This window comes from Episyrphus balteatus, chromosome 1 (genome assembly GCF_945859705.1).
Source record: "Episyrphus balteatus chromosome 1, idEpiBalt1.1, whole genome shotgun sequence".
NCBI lineage: Eukaryota > Metazoa > Arthropoda > Insecta > Diptera > Syrphidae > Episyrphus > Episyrphus balteatus.
In genome coordinates, this window is record NC_079134.1 from 37,366,915 (window position 1) to 37,390,821 (window position 23,907).

Here is a 23,907-nt window from a genome sequence, read left to right on the forward strand (position 1 = left end):
TTCAAGGTCAAATCGCGAAATGGAGATTTTCAAAATTAGCAAAAATAGGCTATGGTATTATATACACATATGATACATGATTTCAAGGTATTTTTTAATGCTGATTCCAAAAAATCTAAAATCAAGGCAATCTGACGTCTCCGAAAAAAGTTATACCTGTTTTTCATCTTTCAACCCATATTATTATAACAGTTGCTAACTTACTACCGAAAAACCCTTAAAAGTAATGGTAGCGGAATCATATTTTGCATGAGGGTTTTCATATCCATTATCATTCAGAATCAAAACAATGCAATGCAAAAAAAACATTTATATCTATGACAAAATGGTATTTTTTGAGAAAAAGGGAAATTTTGGGATGTGCACTAAAAAACATCCTGGTACAATCTTGGAATTAGTGCTAATAGGCTAATTTTTTTGTTTCTATCTTTGTTTGGATATTCTATAACTTATGTCAAAAATCTAAAAAAATCTCATGTCCGCAAGTTCTAATTTTCCAGATTAAACTAAGTTAGGTGCAGATTTAAAAAAAATAATAAGAAAACTTTAGATTCTTATATGTATACCAACATAACCCATATCATTTCAAGGTATTTTTTAACGCTGATTCCAACAAAACCCACAAACAAATCAATATGACCATCCCTGAAAAGTAATGTACCTTATTCATGTTGATCTGACACAAATATCTAAAGAGTAGTTTTTCAATTTTTTCAAATCTGCACCTTATCTTCAAACCAAGAAAATTAGGACTTGCGGACATGAGATTTTTTTAGATTTTTGAGGGTAGTTAAAGAATATCCAAACAAAGATTAAAATGAAAAAATTAGCCTATTAGCACCTATTCCTAATATGAACAAGAATCTTCTTTAATGCATATCCTAAAATTTGCCATTCCATAAAAAAATACCATTATTTCGTAGGTATATATATTTTTTGTAATGGATTGTTTTGATTTTTAATAATGATGGATTCTAAAATCTTCATGCAAAATTTGGTTCATCTACCATAACGTTTAAGGGTTTTTCGGCAGTAAGTTTGCAACTGTTATAATAATATGAGTTGACAGATGAAAAACAGGTATAACTTTTTCCAGAGACGTCAGATTGTCTTGATTTTAGATTTTTTGGAATCAGCATTAAAAAATACCTTGAAATCATGTATCATATGTGTATATAATACCATAGCCTATTTTTGCTAATTTTGAAAATCTCCATTTCGCGATTTGACCTTGAAATCGCGACAAGCGGACATGAGATTTTTCTAGACTTTTGAGATATGTTATAGAATGGCAAAAGGAAGATATTAAGCAAAAAAAATTTCTACTAACATTCATTCCGAGGTTAAACCCTTATTTGACTGGATTACTAACGATATATGTAATTATTATTTATGAACACTTCCAGGGTTCCAGGGAAGAAGCTATTGATTTGATACAAATTTAACAATTTCAGCGAGAAAAATTATTCTCGAAATTAATTTTAGCTGACACCTGTTCGCAATTTTTTCAAATCGTGTCTCCCAAATTTTAAGAAATCTGTATTGCAGATTTTTTTTCATCGATCCTGCAGATTTTTCAAAATATTTTAATGGCAACACTGATTGCATTACTCATACAGAAAAAAAAATTGTTTATTTTCCCAACAGCCATCAAACCATACAAAGAGAGCGAGATATCTATAGTAGTTTAAGTACTGCATTTGAACTCTTCGAGCAACACCTAAATTTTCTTATGTATTTGTTTTTATTTTCTGTCATCCTCATCGTTGGGTTCTTCTTTTGTTGTTGTTCTTCAGTGACAGAAAGAGTGAAATAAACATAACGTTGTCGTAGTTGTGTTTTGTGTATTTTTGTTGACATCTTTTTGTTAAGTTCAATATTTCTCAAAGAATTTTCCCTTTAATTATTTCATTGATAACAAAATAAAGTCTATCAATTAAGATGGAAATCGATCCAATTGATAGTGACACTGACAGTAAATTCAGTTTGTCACTTTTAGATGATTTTCATGAATTGGATCAATTTCAAGATTCAGAAAAACACGAAAATCTATTTAATCGTGAAATAAAAATTGAAAAAAACTATGATGATGATGAAGATTTCGAAAATGCAAATGATTGCAAAAATAATAAAGTTATTATAAAAACTGAATATGATTCAGATCATGAAAATGACAAGGAACACTACGACGACGTTGACGACGACAATGATAATAATGTTAATGATGACAATGAAACAACTCAAACAGAAGATCCATTAGCATCATCATGTCAAGAAGAAATAGACGACGAAGAAGAAGCAAAACCTTCTTCTTCTTCTAGCTCCAATTCCAATAGAGCAATAAATAGTTTAAGTTTAACAAATCAAATACTTTTTGATGGAAAGTATTACACATTAAAAAGTAAAAATGCCCAATTTTTGGTTGGTGCATGTAAATTGTGCCAGCCAAATCATATTGTCCGAGGAAGTACATTTTCGAGTTCGAATTTTCGAAGACATTTAAAAAGATACCATGGTGATTGGGTTGTCGATGAATTAAATGAACACATTTTATCTGAAAGATCTCGATTAGATGAATCTTATAGCCCTAAAAAAGGAAATTCGATTTTGAAAGAAATTTTGGAGCATAAAGTCACAAAGAAAAGATCTTTGCCTAGTTCGAATTCGAATAATAATCCACTTACTAAAGGACTAACTTTAACATATCAGGTCCTTTTTGATGGGCACTTTTATTTATTAAAATATGTTAGTGACAAATTGCTAGTGGCAAATTGTTTGTTATGTGTACCAAATCGGGTTGTTCGAGGAAATTTCAATTCGAGTTCGAATTTTCGAGCACATTTGCGAAGAAATCATGGTGAATGGACAATGGATGAATTAAATAGACGATATTGTTTGAAAAGAACAGAAATGCCGGAAAAGCATTCTAATAGAAGAAGGTTATTATATTCTCCTAATGAAAAACCAAAAATTGAAAAAGGAACACCCACACCTCCAGAATTAATAAAAACACTAATACCAATTAAAATATCGACATCAGCGACATCTACATCTGCAGAAGTTGCAACATCATCAATTAAACAAGTAAAAACATTCAATGGGAAAGTTTTGAATTATTTTTTAAAATCATTTGTTCCGCTGAGTGCGGTTGAATCGCCAGAATTTTGGACAATGTTTGATAGTGAGATGCCTCTAATTTCTGAAGAAGAACTAATTAAACAAATTAAATCAAAATCAATGATTTTGAAAAGTAAAATTATTTCTCTATTAGAAAGTGTTAATTATGCCTGCACAACCATTGATTCGTGGTCATCGAAATCTCATAATTATTTAGCAATAACTTGTCATTGGATAGATGCGGTTAATTTAAAAAGGAGATCAATGGCGTTGGCGTGTAAACGTTTTGGTACGTAAATTTATTTAATTGAATGTATTTACATTTTGTACTTTCCATAACTTAAATTAATTTGCTTAAGTCTCAGCAAAGTTGACAAAGACGTATCCTGAATATTATATCATATCCAGTTTAGTTATTGAAATTAATGATAATTGCTTGTTTTACAGGGTGCAAGGATAGTTTTTCTGAGTCTTATATTCCTGATGACAAAGGAATACCCTGGGCTGTCAAGCTACAAAACCATTAAGAGATATGAGTCTTTTGGCTTTGAAATATCTTCTTCTTTTTAATCATCTACCCAAGTCGTAGAGACACTTTAGATTGGTCTTCATACCTGAGGTGGGTAGAACAGAACAGAATCTGCGGAGGATTTTATTAGCATTATATCTTTCTTACTCAAAACTCTGTACATAATCTTAAAAACTGATATCAGAGACATTTTTAACAGATGTCTTCTAGCAAGCCTTTATGAGGGCCAAATTTACTAAAACTACTTCCAGTCTTTTGGACGATTAAAAATACGATCAACTTCAAAGAAAACATTCGAGGAATATCCTAACCGCATCTATTCGGGAGTTTGGTGGTCATTGAAAAAGTGAAGTTCATAAGAGATTGTATTACATATATCCATTCTACAGAAGAGAAGAATTCAAGAAAGTTTAGGAAGTACGGATTATTTTAAGTACGTGAACAGAGAAACATGGGTTCTTTCCAAACAATCTCACAAGTGCGTACCAAACCATGTATAAATCATGGAAATAAGAGAACCATGCAATTAACTTAGAAAAAAAAAAAAATTCTAATCAGAATCCAAATCTAGATATCGTCGGCGGAAATTACAATTTTGCTTTCCGCAGGCAATATATTAACAGATAGAAGAATCCGTTACTGTTTTTTTTTGACGATTATATGTTATCGTACTTTTGCTTTCTTATTTTAATTATGATTATAAATTAAAAAAAAAAAAATGTCATTCTTCAATAATTAAAAAAAATATGTATATTAAAGTCATGTTAGTTTTTAAAACTGCATCTTAATTTAATGTACTATTATTGGTTGCAGAAATATTGCATTTTGAAGACAGAAGTGTTTTTTTCCAATTAAAGTCCGATAAGCTTAAATAAAAAAATGTTCCTGTTTGGTACACCAAAACCAAAAAATAAAATATTTTTAAACTTTTGGTTACTAGCTATTTCTTAGAACTATTTATGTGATAAAGGGGATTTTAATTTTTTTTAGTTAAATATCTTTAACCCTTTCGGTTGGCACTTTAAACATGGCATGTGTATCATCAAAAGTTCCAAATTGTATACAACTCTGAATTTTTGTTTTGTTTTAATACTTCTTAAAATGTCTCTAAGCAATTCCAATATGAAAAAAAAGTCTGTAACTGCGTACGTAAAGTGTTAAAGAGGATTATTATAGTTTTTAAGCAGTTCAGATACATTTGTATCTTTCTAGCAGCTCTAGTTTATGAGATATATATTTTTTACATTTGGGGGTTGTTTCGTATTCTTGAAAATTTTATTTAACTGCATTTTATTTATTTTTTATATATATTGTACAAGGTAAATAAAAACAAATCCTTGACTAAAACTACATATTTTAATTGTAACAAAAAATTTACTGTATATACATATGTATAATAATATTATTCTTTTTTAATTTTTTTTTTCTACAAATGTAAAATATTTATGTGTTTATATTGAACAAACACTTGTCTTACTAATTTATGTTGTATGTTATTTGGAACATTATATCTATTCATGTTATCTCCTGAATATTATACTAAATATTATACCAGACCAATCCTAAGTCGGTAATTTTATGAACTTTAAGAATTTTTGTTAATTTTAATTTTAAACTTAATTTTTTGTTATTTAAGCCTCAATAAAATTTATTCATTCATTAATTTTTAAATTTTGCCTATTTTAAGCGTTTATTCAAATTTTCCTTCCTGAAAACTAAAATATATCAAAATTTGATGTAATTGAATAATTGGGTTCGGTAAACCTTTCGTTCTAGGAGCTAAAGTTTTTGAGCTTTTTTTTACATTTTTCATAGTTTGAGAATTTATGATTTTTTTATCACATGCGTTTATAAAAATTTTACTGGTTAAAAATTTTTATCAAATTTAATACCTTTATGTATCTTAAATAAAAAAGTTGTAAAAAAATTGTATGAATTTGAATCTACTTCATATGAAAATTAAAATGTTTACTTAATTAGTGATGTTTGAGAAATTCCAATTTTTTCTCATTTGCTGTTTTGGTTTCCGGAATAAGCACATTCCATTTAGTCAGAAATGATTAACAGCTGTCTGGATAAATTTTGTGCGTTGACCGGTGTTATTGTTACATTAATGCATTAATCGATATTTACTACCGATATGTTTAGGTTGTATGAAAACATTGAAAATATGCCCTCTAAATAGTCGATTTTTAGACAAAATTGGCTCAAAGTATAAACTTTTTTTTTCTCACTAGCGCTGTTGGCTCATGAAATAATATTTCAAATTGTTTTTCAAGCCAAAAACTATGCTTTCTAAATAATTTTTGCAGGCTGAAAAAATTAGCAAAAAAAAAAAGAAGAAAATGTTTACTTTTGTTACCTTTCCACTTTTTACGCCAATGTGGTTAAACCTTAAAATTTACGAATTTAATTGCAACATTACACCGTACTGAAAATATTCCGAAATGATGTGAAGTAGTGGAATCTTACATGCTCACTAAGGGTGACCAGCGTCTTAACCTTTTCGCACCTGTTTAAAAACTGCTAGATGTTCATTTTGAAGTAAACACTCAAATCATTCGTAAGTTATTTTTTTTTTTATTAGATTAGAAAAAAATATCGAAAAATTTTAAACTGAATTGTTGTCTAAATATGTAAATTCTGAACTACAAAACATATTAATATATCAATTTACTAAAAAGTATTCGAACAAAAATTCCAAAAACTTAAATACCCATATAATAAATACTAACAAAAAACCTTTTATTTATTTCAGATAACTTTATAAGCCAAAATCATGCAGAAGCCATTTTTCAAGCAACTTTGAGCAGATATAACTTACCTATGAATAAAATTGTATCGAATGTGACTAAAAATTGTTACAATTTCAGTCAAACTTTCAACGACCTAAATATAAATACCACATTCAAGCCTGATGTCATCAATGAGAATCACAGTGTACCCTTTCAGATAAAGGAACTTTTACCATATATCTGTTATACAAATACACTTAGTATTATAGCAACAATTGATATACCCCATGTTATCAATTCTGATCGTAAATTAAAGTTAATCAATGACTCGACTATGAAAAAAGTTTTCCAATTTTTATCTCTGGCATCATCACATCCAACATTGTCGCCAATGATGGTGGATCTAAAGAAGCCAAATGTATCAAAATGGAATTCCATTTACAATTCGATAGATTATGTTTTGAATTTTGGAAAAAAGTACAAATTTACTGAGCTTTTTCAATTGATCAAATGTGAGCCATTTACGATTAATGAAGTTAAATATCTTAGAGAATATGTCAAATGTTTGCATCCCTTGGCAATGGCATTTGAACGTTTGCAATGTGAAGAAGGCACATATCAAGGCTTCATTTTGCCAACTTTATTGGAGATGAGAAAAAAATGCGAGAAACTTTTGGAATGCAATGACATTGTAATGTGCAAACCAATTTTGAAGACAATTATTTTAGCCAAAACGAAATTTCAAGAGTTTTCAAAACAAAGTCGACATTATTTGCCAGCTGCTTTTGCAAGTTTATCGCATCCATTTTTCAAAGAGAAATGGCTTTCTTATATTGATAAGACGAAAAGGGATAAAATGAGAACACTTTTTATAGAGGCTGTGAAGAAAGAGAATTCCAAATCATCTAATGTGGCGGCAGCAGGGAATTCTAATCAGCAAGTAGATAATAAAAATGAACAGAAAATTGATGATTTTTATTTTGGTGATGAAAGTCCGGAAAACAATGCGAAAGAATGTGTTTCTGTTGAATTAGAAGCATTGAGGTTAGTATCGAATGAAATTTTTATACAAAATTGTATTTATTTATGTTTATGTTTTTGATGTAATTATAGATATTTGGGTGATGAGCGAAGAGAATTAAAAATGTTGGATGATTATCCTGCAGTTAAACGAGTATTTTTAAAACACAACACAGCTTTGTCATCTTCAGAGCCTGTTGAAATACTATTTCCATTCGAAACTAGACACCATATTGCTAGATTTGGGTATTTGGCGGATGAATTTTTCGAAGAACGAGTATTACTTAGTGTTAATAAAAATGAATTTGTTTTATAAATGTTTATTTGTTATTAATTTATATTTTTTATGCAAAATACAAACAATCTCAAGACTTGCTGAATGATTATTTATACGTAATGTTAGAAAACTAAACCAGATTAAGAAATTGAATCATGGAAAGCTAAGTTAATATTACAAAAAGTTTACAGGCCTCTGGAGTTCTGGTTAGAGTATTTTTTTTCTAATCCGTAAGTCAATCTACATAACATTCTTTCTAATTTATACTCGAAAAATTCGGTATAATTTTTCATAACTCTAGACTAGAGTCCAGACATATAGATACATGCAGTAGATAAAATTACGGATCATGAAACTATAACTATTGAACTGCAAATTAAAAAGAAACCGGAAATTAAAAGAAGCGAGTATAAGGTTTTACGATACACAAAAGAACGTTTTGATTCATGTCTTAACGAAGAATGTTTTCAGAATGTATTTTTAAAAAATGACCTGAATGATTTGTCATATACTTTCAGTGAAAAACTTAAAAAATGTTGTGAAATGTTAACGGTTACAAAGCTAAGTCCCCAATCTGAAGACAGTGAATGGTTTAATTTAGAACTACAGAGATTAAAAAGTGAAAAAATTAGAGCTTATAAAATAGCGGTTTTAAACAAAACAAGTGAAAATTGGTTGAGGTACAAGAATCTACGTAATAAATATAAAAATGAAATTCGAAGCGCAAAGAGTGACTACATCATTTCCAAAATATCTGCTAAGAAGGGTAATCAAATTGAAATGTGGAAAATTTTGAAAAATATGGTTTTGCAGAATAAAAAATCAAACAACATTGATTTTGTACGTTTTGGTGATGAAATTGCAATGCAATCCAGTGAAATAGCGAACAAGTTTAATAATTACTTTGTTGATAGTATTATTGAAATAAATGCCTCGATACCATATATTCCCTTTGTCCCACCTGATATAAATATAAATTCTGTTTTTACTTTCAGTTTTTGTAATGAAAGATCTCTTTACACTTTAATAAATAAATTAAATAACAAGAAAGATATGTGTAGACTAAACAAAGATATGATTCTTCAGTCGATTGAAATTATCGGTCCGGTACTTATGAAAATAATAAATACATCCCTGTTGACTGGTACATTTCCTGAAAGTTGGAAAGAATCATTGATTATCCCTGTTGAAAAAGTGAATAATACGAACAAGTGTGAAGAATTCAGACCAATAAATATGTTGCCATTGTGTGAAAAAATATTAGAAAAATTTGTTGCAGAACAGTTTCAAAATTATTTAAAATGTAATAATCTGTTGATACAGGAACAATCTGGATTTAGAAGTGGACACTCATGTGAAACAGCGATTAATTGTGTTGTGTGGAACTGGAAGAGGAAGATTGACTGTGGACATTCGATAGTGGCTGTGTTTCTTGATTTGAAAAGAGCGTTTGAAACGATTGATAGGCAAATATTACTGAGCAAATTACGTTTATATGGTGTATGTCATCGTGAATGGAAATGGTTTGAATCTTATCTTACCAATAGAAGTCAAAGAACTAGTGTGAATGGTGTGACATCGGATGCAAAAGTAAACAATTTGGGAGTGCCGCAAGGTTCTGTTTTGGGAGTGTTCTTGTTTCTTTTGTATATAAATGACTTCAAAAAATGTTTGAAATGTTGCAGTATGAAACTTTTTGCGGATGATAGTCTGATTTATATTTGTGGTAAAAATAGTGAAGATATGTGTGAGAAATTGAATGATGACTTAAAAAGAATTGATGTATGGCTGAAAATGAACAAGCTTAAAGTGAATGTAACGAAAACTAAATATATGAAGTTTGGAATGAATGAAGATATTGATGTGAAAATGGATAGTGAGTCTTTAATTTGTGTTGAAAGCATTAAGTATTTGGGTTGTGTCATAGATAGAAAGTTGAATCTATGTGCAAAAATCTCAAAGAAAATTTATTTTTTAAGCAGAATACGTAAACACTTAACATTCAATGCTGCGATTCTCATTTATAACGATATAATTTTGCCACACTTTAATTATTGTTCAACCTTATTATATGGTTCGAATGCAGACGTGAAACTAAGACTTCAAAGACTGCAAAATAAAGATATGAGAATAATCCTAAGAATGAATGTATATACTCCAATTCGTGTTTTACTTGAATGCTTGTGTTGGATGAATGTGAAGCAGAAATTGACGTTTGACGCTATGATTTTTATTTTTAAAATACGAAATGGTATGTTACCGGATTATTTATCGGACAGATTAGTGGAAGTGTCCGCAGTTCAGCCTTATAGTTTGAGAAATGCTACCAACATAAGACCACAGCGTTGTAGGTTAAGTAATACCCAAAGTTCAGTCTTCTATGATGGCATTAACTATTTTAATAACTTACTTAACTTAAAAAAAATTGTGTGAATTTATTAAAATTGATATAAACTAGTACAAATAATACACGTAAGATCATAAGTATATGAAATATTAACAATTTATAGTATATTTAAAAGTTTTTTAACTAATCTCGTTTTTAATTACCTCTTCTAGTGCTAGGGACTAATATAGCCCAATCTTATTTATAAGATGGGTACTCTTGGCTTTAGCCAAGATGGTATGCGGAAACTCTATTATTATTATTATACACAAAAGAGAAAGGAATAGAAAGGAAGCATAATGTCATTTTCTTTAATTTGGCATTGAATTCAATGAATGCGATTGAAATATATTTTCACAATCTATAACTACCTACAAAACTATCAAAATGATAAGAAATCTCATTTATTTTGTAAAAAAGCCTGTATAAAATTCCAAGAAATGGGTCCATTTTTGTTGGCCCGGAACCAAATTAAAAATTCTGGGGCCAAATGGCCCAATTGGGCACATTTGCACAAAGCTGGCCGTTACAATCGTTGTCCTAGGCATCGTTGCTTTGCCCTTCGTTTTGTAATACGAAATAGGTACCGTGCTGTTTCTTTGGAAGGTGGCAAAATACTTCTATTAGTTTACAAGCGATTTTAATGGAACGCACTTTCCACGAATTAATGCAATTCTCATTTACTCGGCAGAAAAGCGTAAGTAGTTCTAGTAGTAAATGTACTAGATTATCTACTCATGAGTAAACTACCACCTCCAAAGGAACGGGGCTACAATAATAAACTACTCCCAATTCGATTTGCAAAAATTGCAATTTTAGTTTTTGTTGAAAATTTCTAAAACAGGGGGAAACAACGATTTGCTTACAAGTAAGAAGTTCTTCAAAGCCAGTTTGACGTGATAAAGGAAGGAAATTCTTCGAGTTTCGATTCACGTGAAGCGAATAGCAGAATAGGGCTGATAAATTAAAAATTCCATGATTGATTTAAATTTTGATAGTTTGGCAATCCTTGCATAACTTGTAAAAAAATATATCTTACTCCTTCATTCATATAGTGAATTTTATTGAGACCATTTTTTACCAATACCATTGTAAAACAAATGATTAAAGATGACATCACTCTACATCTACATATCTACTAGATGTGCAATTTCATCTCATCAATGTGTAACTGAAAAATAAACATTGTTCGTTATCGTTTGTTTACAAAATACCAACGTGCGAGAAAAAGATAAATAATAAAAAGACACATGTGCTACACTCTTTTTGTAACAACGAAGACGGAACGACTCCTCTAATTTATTCTGTCTTTTATTTTATTATTTTTGTTTTTCATATTTTCCTTCTTTCTCCTTTCTGTTTTATGTTGAGACTTGAGTGAAACATAAAATTATACTCGTCTGGAAGTGTGGTATACTCTACTCGCCTCTCTGGTATAATCTGTTAAATAAATTACTTTGTCTCATTTTTGTTATTTGTTTAAAACAAACAGTTTTCTACTTGAATATACTACAAATACAAACATTTTGATTTGTTTATGTTTATATCAATTAAAATGGAAACAAATACCGATGGTTGTTTAATAGATTATGATTTGGATTTTATAACTCACATAAAAATAGAGGAAGAAACACTCAATGATGGTTATTCAAAATATCAAAATGAATTTAATAATTTTTTAGTAAAAACACAAGAAAATATCCCAGAAAAAACTGTTACTTACAACAGTAGTTATGAAGACATTATGCCATTAAATGAAAATGATCATAATGATAATGATGATGAAAATAATGATGTTAATATTGAAATAACATCACAAGAATTATTAATATCAATTATTAATAAAAGTCCAACAAATCAAATACTTTTCAATGGAACATATTTTACCTTAAAGAAAACATTGGGACCATCGATAATTGCAACTTGTATGTTATGTCCTATACAAACGGACATAATGGGCATATATTGTTCCAATTTTAAACAACACATCAAAAAGGTACATGGCAATTCGATTCTCAAAGAAATATATAAAAATATTAATAACAATGATGATAATGATGAAATATTATCGTCTGGTCACGATATGGACTACAAGCAAAATGAGAACCATATAGATTTAAAGCAATTAAGTCTTTCCAATCAAATACTGTTTGATGGAAGATTTTTCGCATTTAAAGGTTCAACAGATAGACACATGGTGGCAATGTGTAAATTGTGCATACCAAACAAGAAACTTAAAGGAACAATTCGTACAAGTTCGGATTTTCTAAATCATGTAAAATACAATCATGGGGAAGATTATATCGAAGAAATAAATGAACATATTAGGTATGTATGTATGTTTAATGAAATTCCATAACTGTTTTTTTTAGTAATTTGGAACCGCTTATTTTAAATCTGATATGAGTGTTTTTTTCTAGCAGCTCTAGTTTGGCTGATACAGGCAGCTTTGTCAGGCTTTTGGCAAGTCGGTTCACTTTTTTTTTTCATCCAAATTTTTTTTCTCTTGTTGATTTTAGTTTTTCCCGTTTCCCGTTTTTTTTTTCCCTTTTAAAATATGTACATGTTAGTCCAATAAATGAAGCTAAAAAAAAGGGGGTTACCCTACAAAAGGTCCGGTAGTTCTAAATTTTTGATATGTTGTTAGGTATGGTTAGTAGATAGAAAAACCAAATTTCCACAACCACGCCCCCTCCGCCCCCTTCAGCATCACCGAAAAACCATAGAAATCTGGCACTTTTTTCACTTTTATGCCCATAACTTTCTTCTGGTGCATTTTATTGAAAAAAAGTTGTTGGTAGACTTGTAGAAAACATAATTTCCTACGAAAATGACCTTGGTAGTATTTTTATACATCCAAAAACAACGAAGTTATGAAGCTTCCAAAAACATGTAAAATTTCGGATTTTGCAATATTTTCAGTTTCTTGTCACTTAACAGTGCTATAACTCTTTAACAATTGACTTTTACGCAAAAGTCTTCATAATCAATCTTATAGACAATTTAATTACCTAAAATAAAATGTAACCCACTTTGATTTTGTGAATCAAATAACCGAGTTAGGGCTAAAATAGTAAAAAAGTATTTTTGATAGTTTTAGAAAATTTTTTAATTATCAATTAAATGAAGGATTTGAATCCCACAAAAAGTCGGGTGGTTCTTATTCTATATTTAATCAGGTTCTAATGGTAGATTGAAAAAAAAATTCATAGCCACGCCCCCTCCGCCCCCTTAATCATACTCCAAAAACCAATTCTGCATTTTTTTCAGTTTTATGAAGTTTCATAGGTATATGAGTTGATGAGTTGACAAGTACGAAGGAGGTTCAGCTTTATTGCTATATACAACAGGGTGGTCCTTAGGAACAAAAAATTGGGGACGTCCCCTAGAGTGGTTCCAAATCAGGAAAAAAAAGCCCTAATTTTTTCAAATTTGTATTCCTAACCCTTCCTGACCATATTTAATTAAGAAGTTTATATCAAAAATCCGCCATTTACCCAACACTGGACACAGAATATCGCCCTTGCTATAGTAACTTCTTATCAAAATAGGGCCAGGAAGGGTCAGAGATAAAAATTTGAAAAAAATAGGGTATTTTTTTTCCTGATTTGGAACCAATCTAGGGGGCGTCGCACTCAATTTTCGAAAAAGAGTAAAATAAGGACCACCCTAATATACAACTATCAATCGGAAGTTGATACAAATTTAATTTTAATATCTTATTACTTAATTAAAAAAAGTTTTGAAAGCAGAGAATGGTCCTAGTCGTTATAAAGAAATCTAATTACAAAATTCCAGTTGACCAGTTTTCCTATAATTTTGGTTTAAAAACCCAAAATTACAGTATTTATCAACAATCGATTGACAGTTGTAAATCACAATACGGGTGATTATAAAATGGATAATAAAACAGTCAAATCCTGTTTGCCTAAGAAGTATGGAGAAGGTTAAAAGGTTGAGAGTAGTCAAAGCAGCCGCAGGCACAGTTTTGGAAGTCATTCGGTCTAAAGTTTACAATACAGATGAGTACCCTTACCCATCCTCTATTTTTTGAAACTGTAATACTGAAGAATAAGAGTGGCCCTTTGGATAAATGGAAAAGGAAATGTTTGGCCTTATCCCATGCTGTTAAAGCTGCTGCTCGTCCCCGATCCTTCCTTTCCCCCTTCAAACAAGAATAAGTGTATATGTATAGGAAGGTCCTGAGCTTCTCATTTATATGATTACATCCCTTGGCTTTTCATCAAATCACCACGAGGCGCAGCTACTTTAAGTTTCTACTATCATGCAACCACAACCACCCCTGATTCAACTCGAACGTAAGGATGCTTTCTTCCAGTTGCGCCAGAATTAGTATCTAAAGCAGGTACCATAGAGCTTCAAAGATTTTTGAGGAAGACATCGACTTACTATACCTAGGGCAGAGAACGTGTATGTACCTTCGAAAACCTGGGAGGATCAATTTATCTGATGAATTCTCCATTTTTCACATTCAATTCTATGGAGAACGTCTCATTCATGCCATAAGTGAATGTGACACCACCTCAAACATCTTTGTTTTCGGAAAAAAACAAATTTTGCAAAATGTTTCAAAAACCCCTCTGCTCTTGAAGCTGCAGAGAAGCTAAGGACCCAAATGCCAGAGATCAGAAAGTATCGGAGGCGGAAGAACATATCTTGTTGGCTTTATATGGAGAGGACAGTAGTCATATCTCTAAGCTCTCTTCGATATTTCAAATTTATGAGCAGTTCAACTAACTTAATTTGTGCAAACTACCGCGTACAACAGATCCAGCACACTTTCATTTCCTCCGGACTTATCACCAGATCATGGCGTTGATGGGTATTGAGAAAAACCTCTGGAATGGGGCTGGACGAGAGGATGCCACGTATTGCAACCCATTAAAACTGTGCAAGATCCTGCTCCCCAAAAATTGATGAAAGCTGTGTCATGCAAATACCTATGTGCCTAGATGCATGGGAGCTGGCAGATGCAGGAAAGAGGGACTTAAATGTTCCACATTCTGTAATTTTTGCTGTGGACAATCCTGTCAAAATCGTCCACTTGAATTTTTTATGAAGATGTCGACGAAGAAGATCAGATATCATCGATCAATTTGAAGAAAAATTCAACGAAGCCAACTTTTCTCATAATTCACCATCTTCAACTCCACCTTTTACTTCTATATTTCCCCACCTGCTACCCCTTCCCCTCATAACGCAATTCTTTTACCTTCGTCCACTCATAGCCCACCGCTTTATAAGCGCATGAGATATTAAACTAGGTTATTAAGAAATACGACTTTTATTAAATAAAAACACTTACTATTACCTGGTTCTTATCAAAATAATAAAGTTATGCAAATGAATTCCCTACAAAAGGATTTTTGGCTAAAAATTAAAAATTAGGAAGTTATAGCGCTGTAAACAGGTAAGAAACTGAAAATAAAGAAAAACGGAAATTGTAACTTTTTTTTGAAAATTCTTAGTTTGGTGGATATTGGATGTGCAAGTTGTAGAAAATTTTGTGTTCTACAATTTTGCACATTAATTTTTCACATTTAAATGACCAGAAGGAAGCTATGGGCATAAAACTGAAAAAATGCAGAATTGGTTTTTGGGGTATGGTTAAGGGGGCGGAGGGGGCGTGGCTATGAATTTTTTTTTCAATCTACCATTAGAACCTGATTAAATATAGAATAAGAACCACCCGACTTTTTGTGGGATTCAAATCCTTCATTTAATGGATAATTAAAAAATTTTCTAAAACTATCAAAAATACTTTTTTACTATTTTAGCCCTAACTCGGTTATTTGATTCACAAAATCAAAGTGGGCTACATTTTATTTTAGGTAATTAAATTGTCTATAAGATTGATTATGAAGACTTTTGCGTAAAAGTCAATTGTTAAAGAGTTATAGCACTGTTAAGTGACAAGAAACTGAAAATATTGCAAAATCCGAAATTTTACATGTTTTTGGAAGCTTCATAACTTCGTTGTTTTTGGATGTATAAAAATACTACCAAGGTCATTTTCGTAGGAAATTATGTTTTCTACAAGTCTACCAACAACTTTTTTTCCAGAAAATGCACCAGAAGAAAGTTATGGGCATAAAAGTGAAAAAAGTGCCAGATTTCTATGGTTTTTCGGTGATGCTGAAGGGGGCGGAGGGGGCGTGGTTGTGGAAATTTGGTTTTTCTATCTACTAACCATACCTAACAACATATCAAAAATTTAGAACTACCGGACCTTTTGTAGGGTAAAACTCCTTTATTTACTGGACTATGTACTTAGGTACATAAATTGCTACAAGTATTTGAAATTTTAAATAACTTTTAATGTTGGTAACTTTGCAAATTATATCATTATGATTGTCAAATCGTATAGGAAGTCACTTCATTTGGCATTCGAATGGCCAACAATTTTTAACTTTTTAAAATTTTCCAGAAATATTTATATATCAGATTTTATAGATTTGGGTTCAGTTAGCTCAAAAATCGTTTCTTTCTAGTTTTTGAAATATTTAATTTTTATAATTTTTAAGTTTTTCTTATTTTGAGCATTTATTAAAATTTTCCAGAAAAAATTTATATTAAACTAAGAAATATCTTATCTTATAACTTTAAACGAGCTAAAATTGTTTATATATATATAAATATATATATATAAAATTGGGATCTCGCAAACGGCTCTAACGATTTCGATGAAATTTTTAGGGTTTGGTCCTCTAGACGAATAAAATATTTTGGAAGTACTTTTAGAAATATCCGCCCACAGCTACGCTTATTTTTCTTACATATAAGTTTTTTGGTTATTGCTTTAAAGATTTCGATGAAATTTTGAGGGTTTTTTCCTCTAGGCAAATACAACATTTTGGAATTATTTTCTCTAACCTATATTAGTTTTTTTTTCGCGGAGACAGATTCAACGATTTCAATAAAATTTTGAGGGATGGTTCCATGTTTTACGCATTGTTCTTTTTCTTTTGTTACAATAACTGAACAACATTTTTAAGATCATGACTTTTTTGATCATGTATTTAAACTCTTAAATAATTTGTTAATTTGGTATCACTAATTATCTTTGTTTTACGTTTTTTTTTTGTTTTAATGCGACTATTGTTAATATCAATCTTATAACATATAAGTAAAAAAAAAAAGAAGTAAAGGATCCACTGATACAGAATAAAACAGAGACAGGGATAAAAATAGTATTTCTTCATACTAAGCTTTACCGGCAAGGCAAATTTTGAAAAAAAGATTAACTTTATATTCACCATCCAAAACTTTCTGACCCGTAAATTAAAATTTTAACAAAATGGGATCTCATTGCTGTAAACATTTTCGATAATGCAGATTCCTGTAACCCTTCTATTCATTGCTGATCGTATATTCAACTTAAATAAACTGGATTATAAAGTGGAAATGTGGTGTTTTGTAACTCGCGAAAAAACTGGTCATTGCAAACTCAAACCCACTCCAAAAAATTGCTGTTTACATTTGACTTTTTTCACAGAAAGTTATAACAATATAAGATACCGAGCAAAGCTCGGTCACCCAGGTACTTTATTTTAAATAGTAGAGTTGTTTCTATTTTACGATGCTTTTCACAGAAAATTTAGAGATGATTAAAAACATTTTTGATATGAAAAATTTGTGACTTTTATTCACATGTTTCAAGGGAACCTGAACCGCAAATTCATATTTATCTCTTTACTTTACTTAGAGCCGGAATAGCCTCCCAGCAACCTAAATTTAGTAAGAAATGATAACAAACGGTCTGGAAAATTTCATTGAATAGTTTGAGTTTTGAATAAAGTCAGTATAATTGTTGTTAACAAAGGGTATGGAGTTAATTGCTTATTTTATTGAAATTATTACACTGGTTAACAAGGTTTTTGCTGTCGAAGATTGAAGGTTTTCGGTGTGCTGAACTCGAACATCTCAGACAGTAAAAAAATTATGGGAAAAATTCATCAAAACGAACTTCAAGAATTTTAGCTTTTTTTTTGTTGTTTTCCACATTTCTTTTTGATTTAAGCAGAAATAATTTTTACTGTATAATATATATTTGTTTAGATTTGTTTCTGTATTATGTATTTCTAGTATATTTGTAACTATCCAAATCGCCTTTCTGTAACACTGAATTTTATTATATTTTAAAGTTCTTAGTCCATTTGTAAATCATTTGTTGCTTTCATTTAATTAAAGGTCAGAAAAAGAACGATTGTTGGAGGAACAAGACAATGATGATGAAGATGACGATGATGATAGTGACGATAGTGATGATGATGATGAAAATAAAATGAAATTGGAAAGCAATCCTGAATATAAAAAATTTGCCAGTTGTCGTAAAAAACGGTTCTCCTACAGCGATTTTCGCATTTATAAAGGCTTAACTCTAACACATCAATTTCTTTTCGATGGGAAATTTTTCGCCTTTATAACTATGAAAAGAGCTCATAAAAACGCAGCAAAAGTCTTTATGGCAACATGTCAATTCTGTAAACCACACTATGACGTTAAGGGAAGTCATATTAAGAGATTTCAAGCTCATCTCAAAAAATATCATGGCGATTCGAGTGTGGAAGAACTAAACGAATATATTCGAATTAAGACATTAGAATTGGAAGGAACGGTGACGAATTCAGATTCATTTAAAGCATCTTCAACAACAAGAACATCGTTCACAATCGAAAATGAAGAAACAACTGAAAATAATTTAAGAAGCAATTTAGAAACACATGTGGAAACTAGTAATCAAAGACCTGGTACATCATCCAATGATGATACTAATGAAACGAAATCACAAAACTATTCTGCTAACTCGAATAGATCATTTAAATCAAAAAAGAAATATACTCCAGACCCATCTACGAGTATAAAAGGAAAATCAAGAGAGCATCTCAAGAGACATGCAGAAAAATCAGTTAAAGAAATAAATGATGTTGGTAATGAGAATGTAGGTGATGTTGGAACAGCGGCTTCAATATTACCGTCACATCACGATATGCAGTACCAGAATAGAATAAACTTAAAGAAACTAAGTCTACCCAATCAGATACTTTTTGATGGAAGATTTTTCACACTTAAAGGTTTAAATGGTAGACACATGATTGGAATATGTAAATTATGCAAGCCAAACAGGGAACTTAAAGGAATAATTGGCAATAATTCGTCTTTTCTAGGACATGTCAAAATGCATCATGGGAAAAAATATGTCGAAGAAATGAGAGAACATATTCGATTGGAAAAAGAACAATTGTTGGAGAAAAAAGACAATGACGAAGATGATGGTGACGAAGATGCTGATAATAATCCTGACAAAATGGAAAATAACAATGACGAAGATGATGGTGATGAAGATGACGATAATAATACTGACAACATGGAATTCAAAAGTAACCCTGAATATAGACAATTTGCCAGTTCTCGCAAAAGCTGCGCCGGATACAAAGACTTTGTCCTTTATAAAAGTTTAACTCTAACAAATCAAATACTTTTCGATGGCAAATTTTTTGCCTTTAAAAATATAAAAAAAACCCATGCCAAGGGATCAAAAGTCTTTAAGGCAACATGTCAATTCTGTAAACCACATTATGACGTTAAGGGAATTCAAATGAAAGATTTTCAAACACATTTCAAAAGATATCATGGAGATTCGAGTGTGGAAGAATTAAACGAATATATTCGAATAAATATATGTGTTAAATTGGGAGGAAAAAATCCACATTCGTTTTCTGTTCCATTCAAAACCAATTCAACGACAACATCATCGATAAATGAAAATGAAGAAAGTGAAAATGATTTGAGAAGCAGTGTAGAAACACATCCGGAAAGTATTAATCAAAGAGGTGCTTCTAATCGAGAACGAGAGCATCTTAAGAGACCAGTTAAAGAAATGAATGAATATGGTTATCCAAAAAAATCTCGATTGCAGAAGAATAATAATAATGATGATGATGATGAAGAAATCAGCGAAATTCAAACAAATTTATTATCATCAACAACAACAACATCATACAAAACCTTAAATGAACTTCAACCAACAACAATGTCAACATTGGCACAAGCAGGTTTTTTGTTATCATCAGCAACATCGACACCAAAAACAATAAATACTAAATTACCACCACCGCTACAAACTAAAGAGAAACTTTCGAATAAACAATTATTAATATTTAATAATAAAATTATAACATTTTTCTTAAAATCATTTAGTCCATTGGGTGCGGTAGCAACACCAGAATTTTGGACAATGTTTGATAGCGGGATACCTCGAATTTCTGAAGAAGATCTTATCAAACAAATTGAAGAAAAATTTATGTGGATGAGAGATAAAATTATTGCACTTCTAGAAAATATTGATTTTATTTGTATAACAATTGATTTATGGTCATCATCATCAAAATCTCATTATTATTTAGCAGTAATTTGTCATTGGATAGATGCGATTGATTTTAAACGGAAATCTGTTGCAATTGCTTGTAAACGTTTTGGTAAGTATTTTTTTTTTTATTGTTGTTATTTATATAAAAAATATAAAAAACACCGATCAAACAAGTTTTTGAGGGTTCAGAAGACCCCCGAACAAAATTGAACAAGCTCTTAATGTTAAGAGGGTGTTTTTTTTTGTTTGTATTGAGGCTGATATTTTTTAAATTCATATTTCTAAAAAATTAATTTGATGAAGCCTTAACTGTATCCGATTTCTTATTCGGATTACCATGGTCTGCATAAATCTGTTTCTCTTTTAAAGCTCTAAAAGGGTGATCGTAGTATAGATCGTAACAAAGCGAATACAAATATCTGCGTTGTTATTACCATCTGTTTTTTAATAAAAAATCCATTCCTTTATTTTAAACAAGGCTGAATTTTAAAATGTATAGGGGCTCAAAAGATTCTAAATAAATTAAAAAAAAAACATTCCCAAAGTTTCAAATCTCTATCATTATATTTACCCGTGTTAAATTAATTTTCAATGTTTCTATACAAAAAATCGATAAATTAAAGGTAGTTTTGAAAAATTCCGCAAAACTGTAAACGTTGATAGAAAAATTTCAAAAATTGTAAACATCTTAATCACAAAAAAGAGTGCACGTAAAAATTATCTTCTATTTTTTTGAAAATATATAATTTATTTAGAAACTTTTGAGTCCCTATACATTTTAAAATTCAGCCTTGTTCAAAATAAGGGACGCCCTAATGTACGTCTCAATAATTCCACCTACAATTCTAATAAAACTTCAAATTTTATAATGCAAAATCTTCGGTTTTGATTTGACATCAGCTTTTTTTCTGTACGCCTTTGGTTCAAATCGCATTTATGTATGTTCCAACTTTCAAAGTTCTGTATTTCAAAACCTTTTGACCCTAATAAGCTGCCTTTTTTTGCCTGATACCTAATGACTTTTTTCATTAGATGTCCATTTAAGAAAATACATATGTACAAAATAAAATCTGAACAAAATTTGAAAGCGGCAAACTTGGTTTTATACCTTAACTGGTAACTGCAATATTAAAACAGACGCGGTAGCCAGCTTAAGTTCTTGGGGTATACTGCGCTTGAAGTTTTTTGAAGTCAAGCTTTCCTCCATACCCCGAAGTTTACCACCAACAACAAGTTAGTTGTTCGCGTAATCGTTGACTCCCCGGAATGCTCGAGCAAAAATCATATAACAAAATCATATAACATATCATACTTGTTATATGATTTTTGGTTCGAGTTTCCCAGGATATGGGAGGAATTTAGTGCTTCAGATGATGATATTTCGGCTATTGCAAAGTCAATCAGACTGAGTCTGTTGTAAAAGGTGTTTTCGAGCGCGATATGTATGCCCTCCATATGGGCATACCAACCAAATTTTATTAAAATCAGAAAAATTGCACCCTTCTATAAACACACAGACAAGCTAATTTTTAAACTAAATTATTAAAATAAAGATACAAACTTTTCTTATATTTTATTTATTTTTTTTTAGATAAGTTTGAAAATCAAACTTGCACCGATGTGATCCTGGAACAAATTCTGAACGACTATCATTTGCCTTTGAATAAAATCACATCGAAAGTAACAAAAAATTGCTACAATTTTAGTCAGATTTTTAAGAACCTAAATATAAGTACTAAAGCAAAGTCTGATGCCATTGATGAAAATCATTCTTTATTATTTCAAACAAAGCATCTAATCTGTTACACAAAGACACTAAGTTTAATAGCAACAATCGATATACCGAATGTAATCGATTCAAGTTCTTCATTGAAGTTACTTAATGAATCAACTCTGAAAAAAGTTTTCGCATTTTTATCTGTGGCACAGTTCTTTCCTAAAGTCTCGCCAATGCTGAAAAATTTAAAGAAACCAGATGTTACAAAATGGAATTCAATTTACAATTCGATATCATTTGTATTGAAACTTGAAGAGAAGTTATCATTTGTTAAACTTTTTTCAATGGTCCATATGGAACCATTTACTGATGAAGAAGTCAAATATCTCCGAGAATATGTCAAATGTTTGAATCCTTTGGCAATTGCATTTGAGCGTTTGCAATGCGAACAAGGTACATACCATGGCTTTGTTTTGCCAACTCTATTGGAGATGAGGAAAAAATGTGAGAAACTTTTGGAAAGTAATGACATCACTCTATGTCAACCGATTTTGAAGACAATTCTGATAAATTCTATGAAAAGATTTGAGGAGTATTTCAAACCTAGCCAAAAATCTGAGCTTGTTACTATTGCTAGTTTGTCGCATCCATTTTTCAAAGAAAAATGGGTTTCGGCCATTGATGAATTGGAGAGAAAGAATGTGCGGAAACATTTTGTTGAAGTTGTTAAAACTGAGGCTTCCAAGGTTAATAATAATAATGGAGAAAAAGATGTTCAGAAACCAGAAAGTGGCGGCGATGAGGAAATCGATGATTTTTACTTTGGCGAGGATGATCCAAAAGATATGACGAAAACAAAAATGGCAATTGAATTGGATGCATTAAGGTTAGTTTTAAAATTGAACAAGTTTATTGATATAATTTTTATTGTTTTTTTTTTTTATTATTATTAGATATTTGGGTGATAAGCGAAGAGATTTAAAAATGCTAGACGATTATCCAGCTGTTAAACGAGTATTTCTAAAATACAATACAGATCTGTCATCGTCAGAACCATTTGAAAAACTTTTTCCATATGAAACACGAGAATATATTGCAAGATATGGGAAATTGGCAGATGAGCTATTTGAAGAGCGAGTACTGCTAAATGTGAATAAAGATGAATTAGCTTTATAAACTAAAAAAAAAAAAAATATATTTTTTTATTACATAGTTCCTTGCTTTTATTTAATTATTAATATATTAATTTATTTTCAAACAATACTGCTATAAAAAATAAAATGCACGACTGGGGTCGCACGTACTTGCTCTTGCAGTTCAAAGCACTTTTATGTTAGTTAGTTTTATGTTAAAAATCATCTGTACCAAATCCATCCACCCGTTTAGGCTGTGGAAATGTGTACAGATGGACGCACAGACGCACAGACGCACGGACGGAATTGCGGGACCCACTTTTTCGGAATTCTCCATCATCGTAATGTTGGTTTTGATTAAAACCTCAATTTTTTTTTCGACACGAAACCAATACTTGCCCTATAGATACGGTGACCATATTTCTAAAAGTGAAACCCGGGACCAGTAAAAAATTTGTTGGATCGTTTTGAAAACTTTGTTTTATAAAAAAAAAAAAAAATTAAAATAAAATAAATAAAACAAAATAAAATAAAATAAAATAAAATGCTTAAACAAACATTTTCGTTGAAATCATTTAAGTCAATCATTTACGAGGAAGTCAA

The 23,907-nt window shown here is 30.5% G+C and overlaps 3 protein-coding genes across 7 annotated transcripts in view; 2 read left to right on the forward strand and 1 right to left on the reverse strand.

Moving 5' to 3' along the window:
• LOC129905267 (leupaxin) overlaps positions 1-23,907 on the reverse strand; it is a 162,554-nt gene that overhangs the window by 99,244 nt on the left and 39,403 nt on the right. The window lies entirely within an intron of this gene.
• Positions 1,847-7,775, forward strand: LOC129905265 (uncharacterized). Its single transcript, XM_055980700.1, has 3 exons — positions 1,847-3,406; positions 6,405-7,425; positions 7,495-7,775. Exons 1-3 carry the CDS (start codon positions 1,942-1,944, stop codon positions 7,715-7,717), a joined length of 2,709 nt encoding a protein of 902 aa, XP_055836675.1. The 5' UTR covers positions 1,847-1,941; the 3' UTR covers positions 7,718-7,775.
• On the forward strand, positions 11,496-23,358 carry LOC129905262 (uncharacterized). The gene is made up of 4 exons (XM_055980696.1): positions 11,496-12,392; positions 18,276-20,563; positions 22,046-23,057; positions 23,125-23,358. The coding sequence occupies exons 1-4, from the start codon at positions 11,602-11,604 to the stop codon at positions 23,345-23,347; spliced, it is 4,314 nt and encodes a 1,437-aa protein (XP_055836671.1). The 5' UTR covers positions 11,496-11,601; the 3' UTR covers positions 23,348-23,358.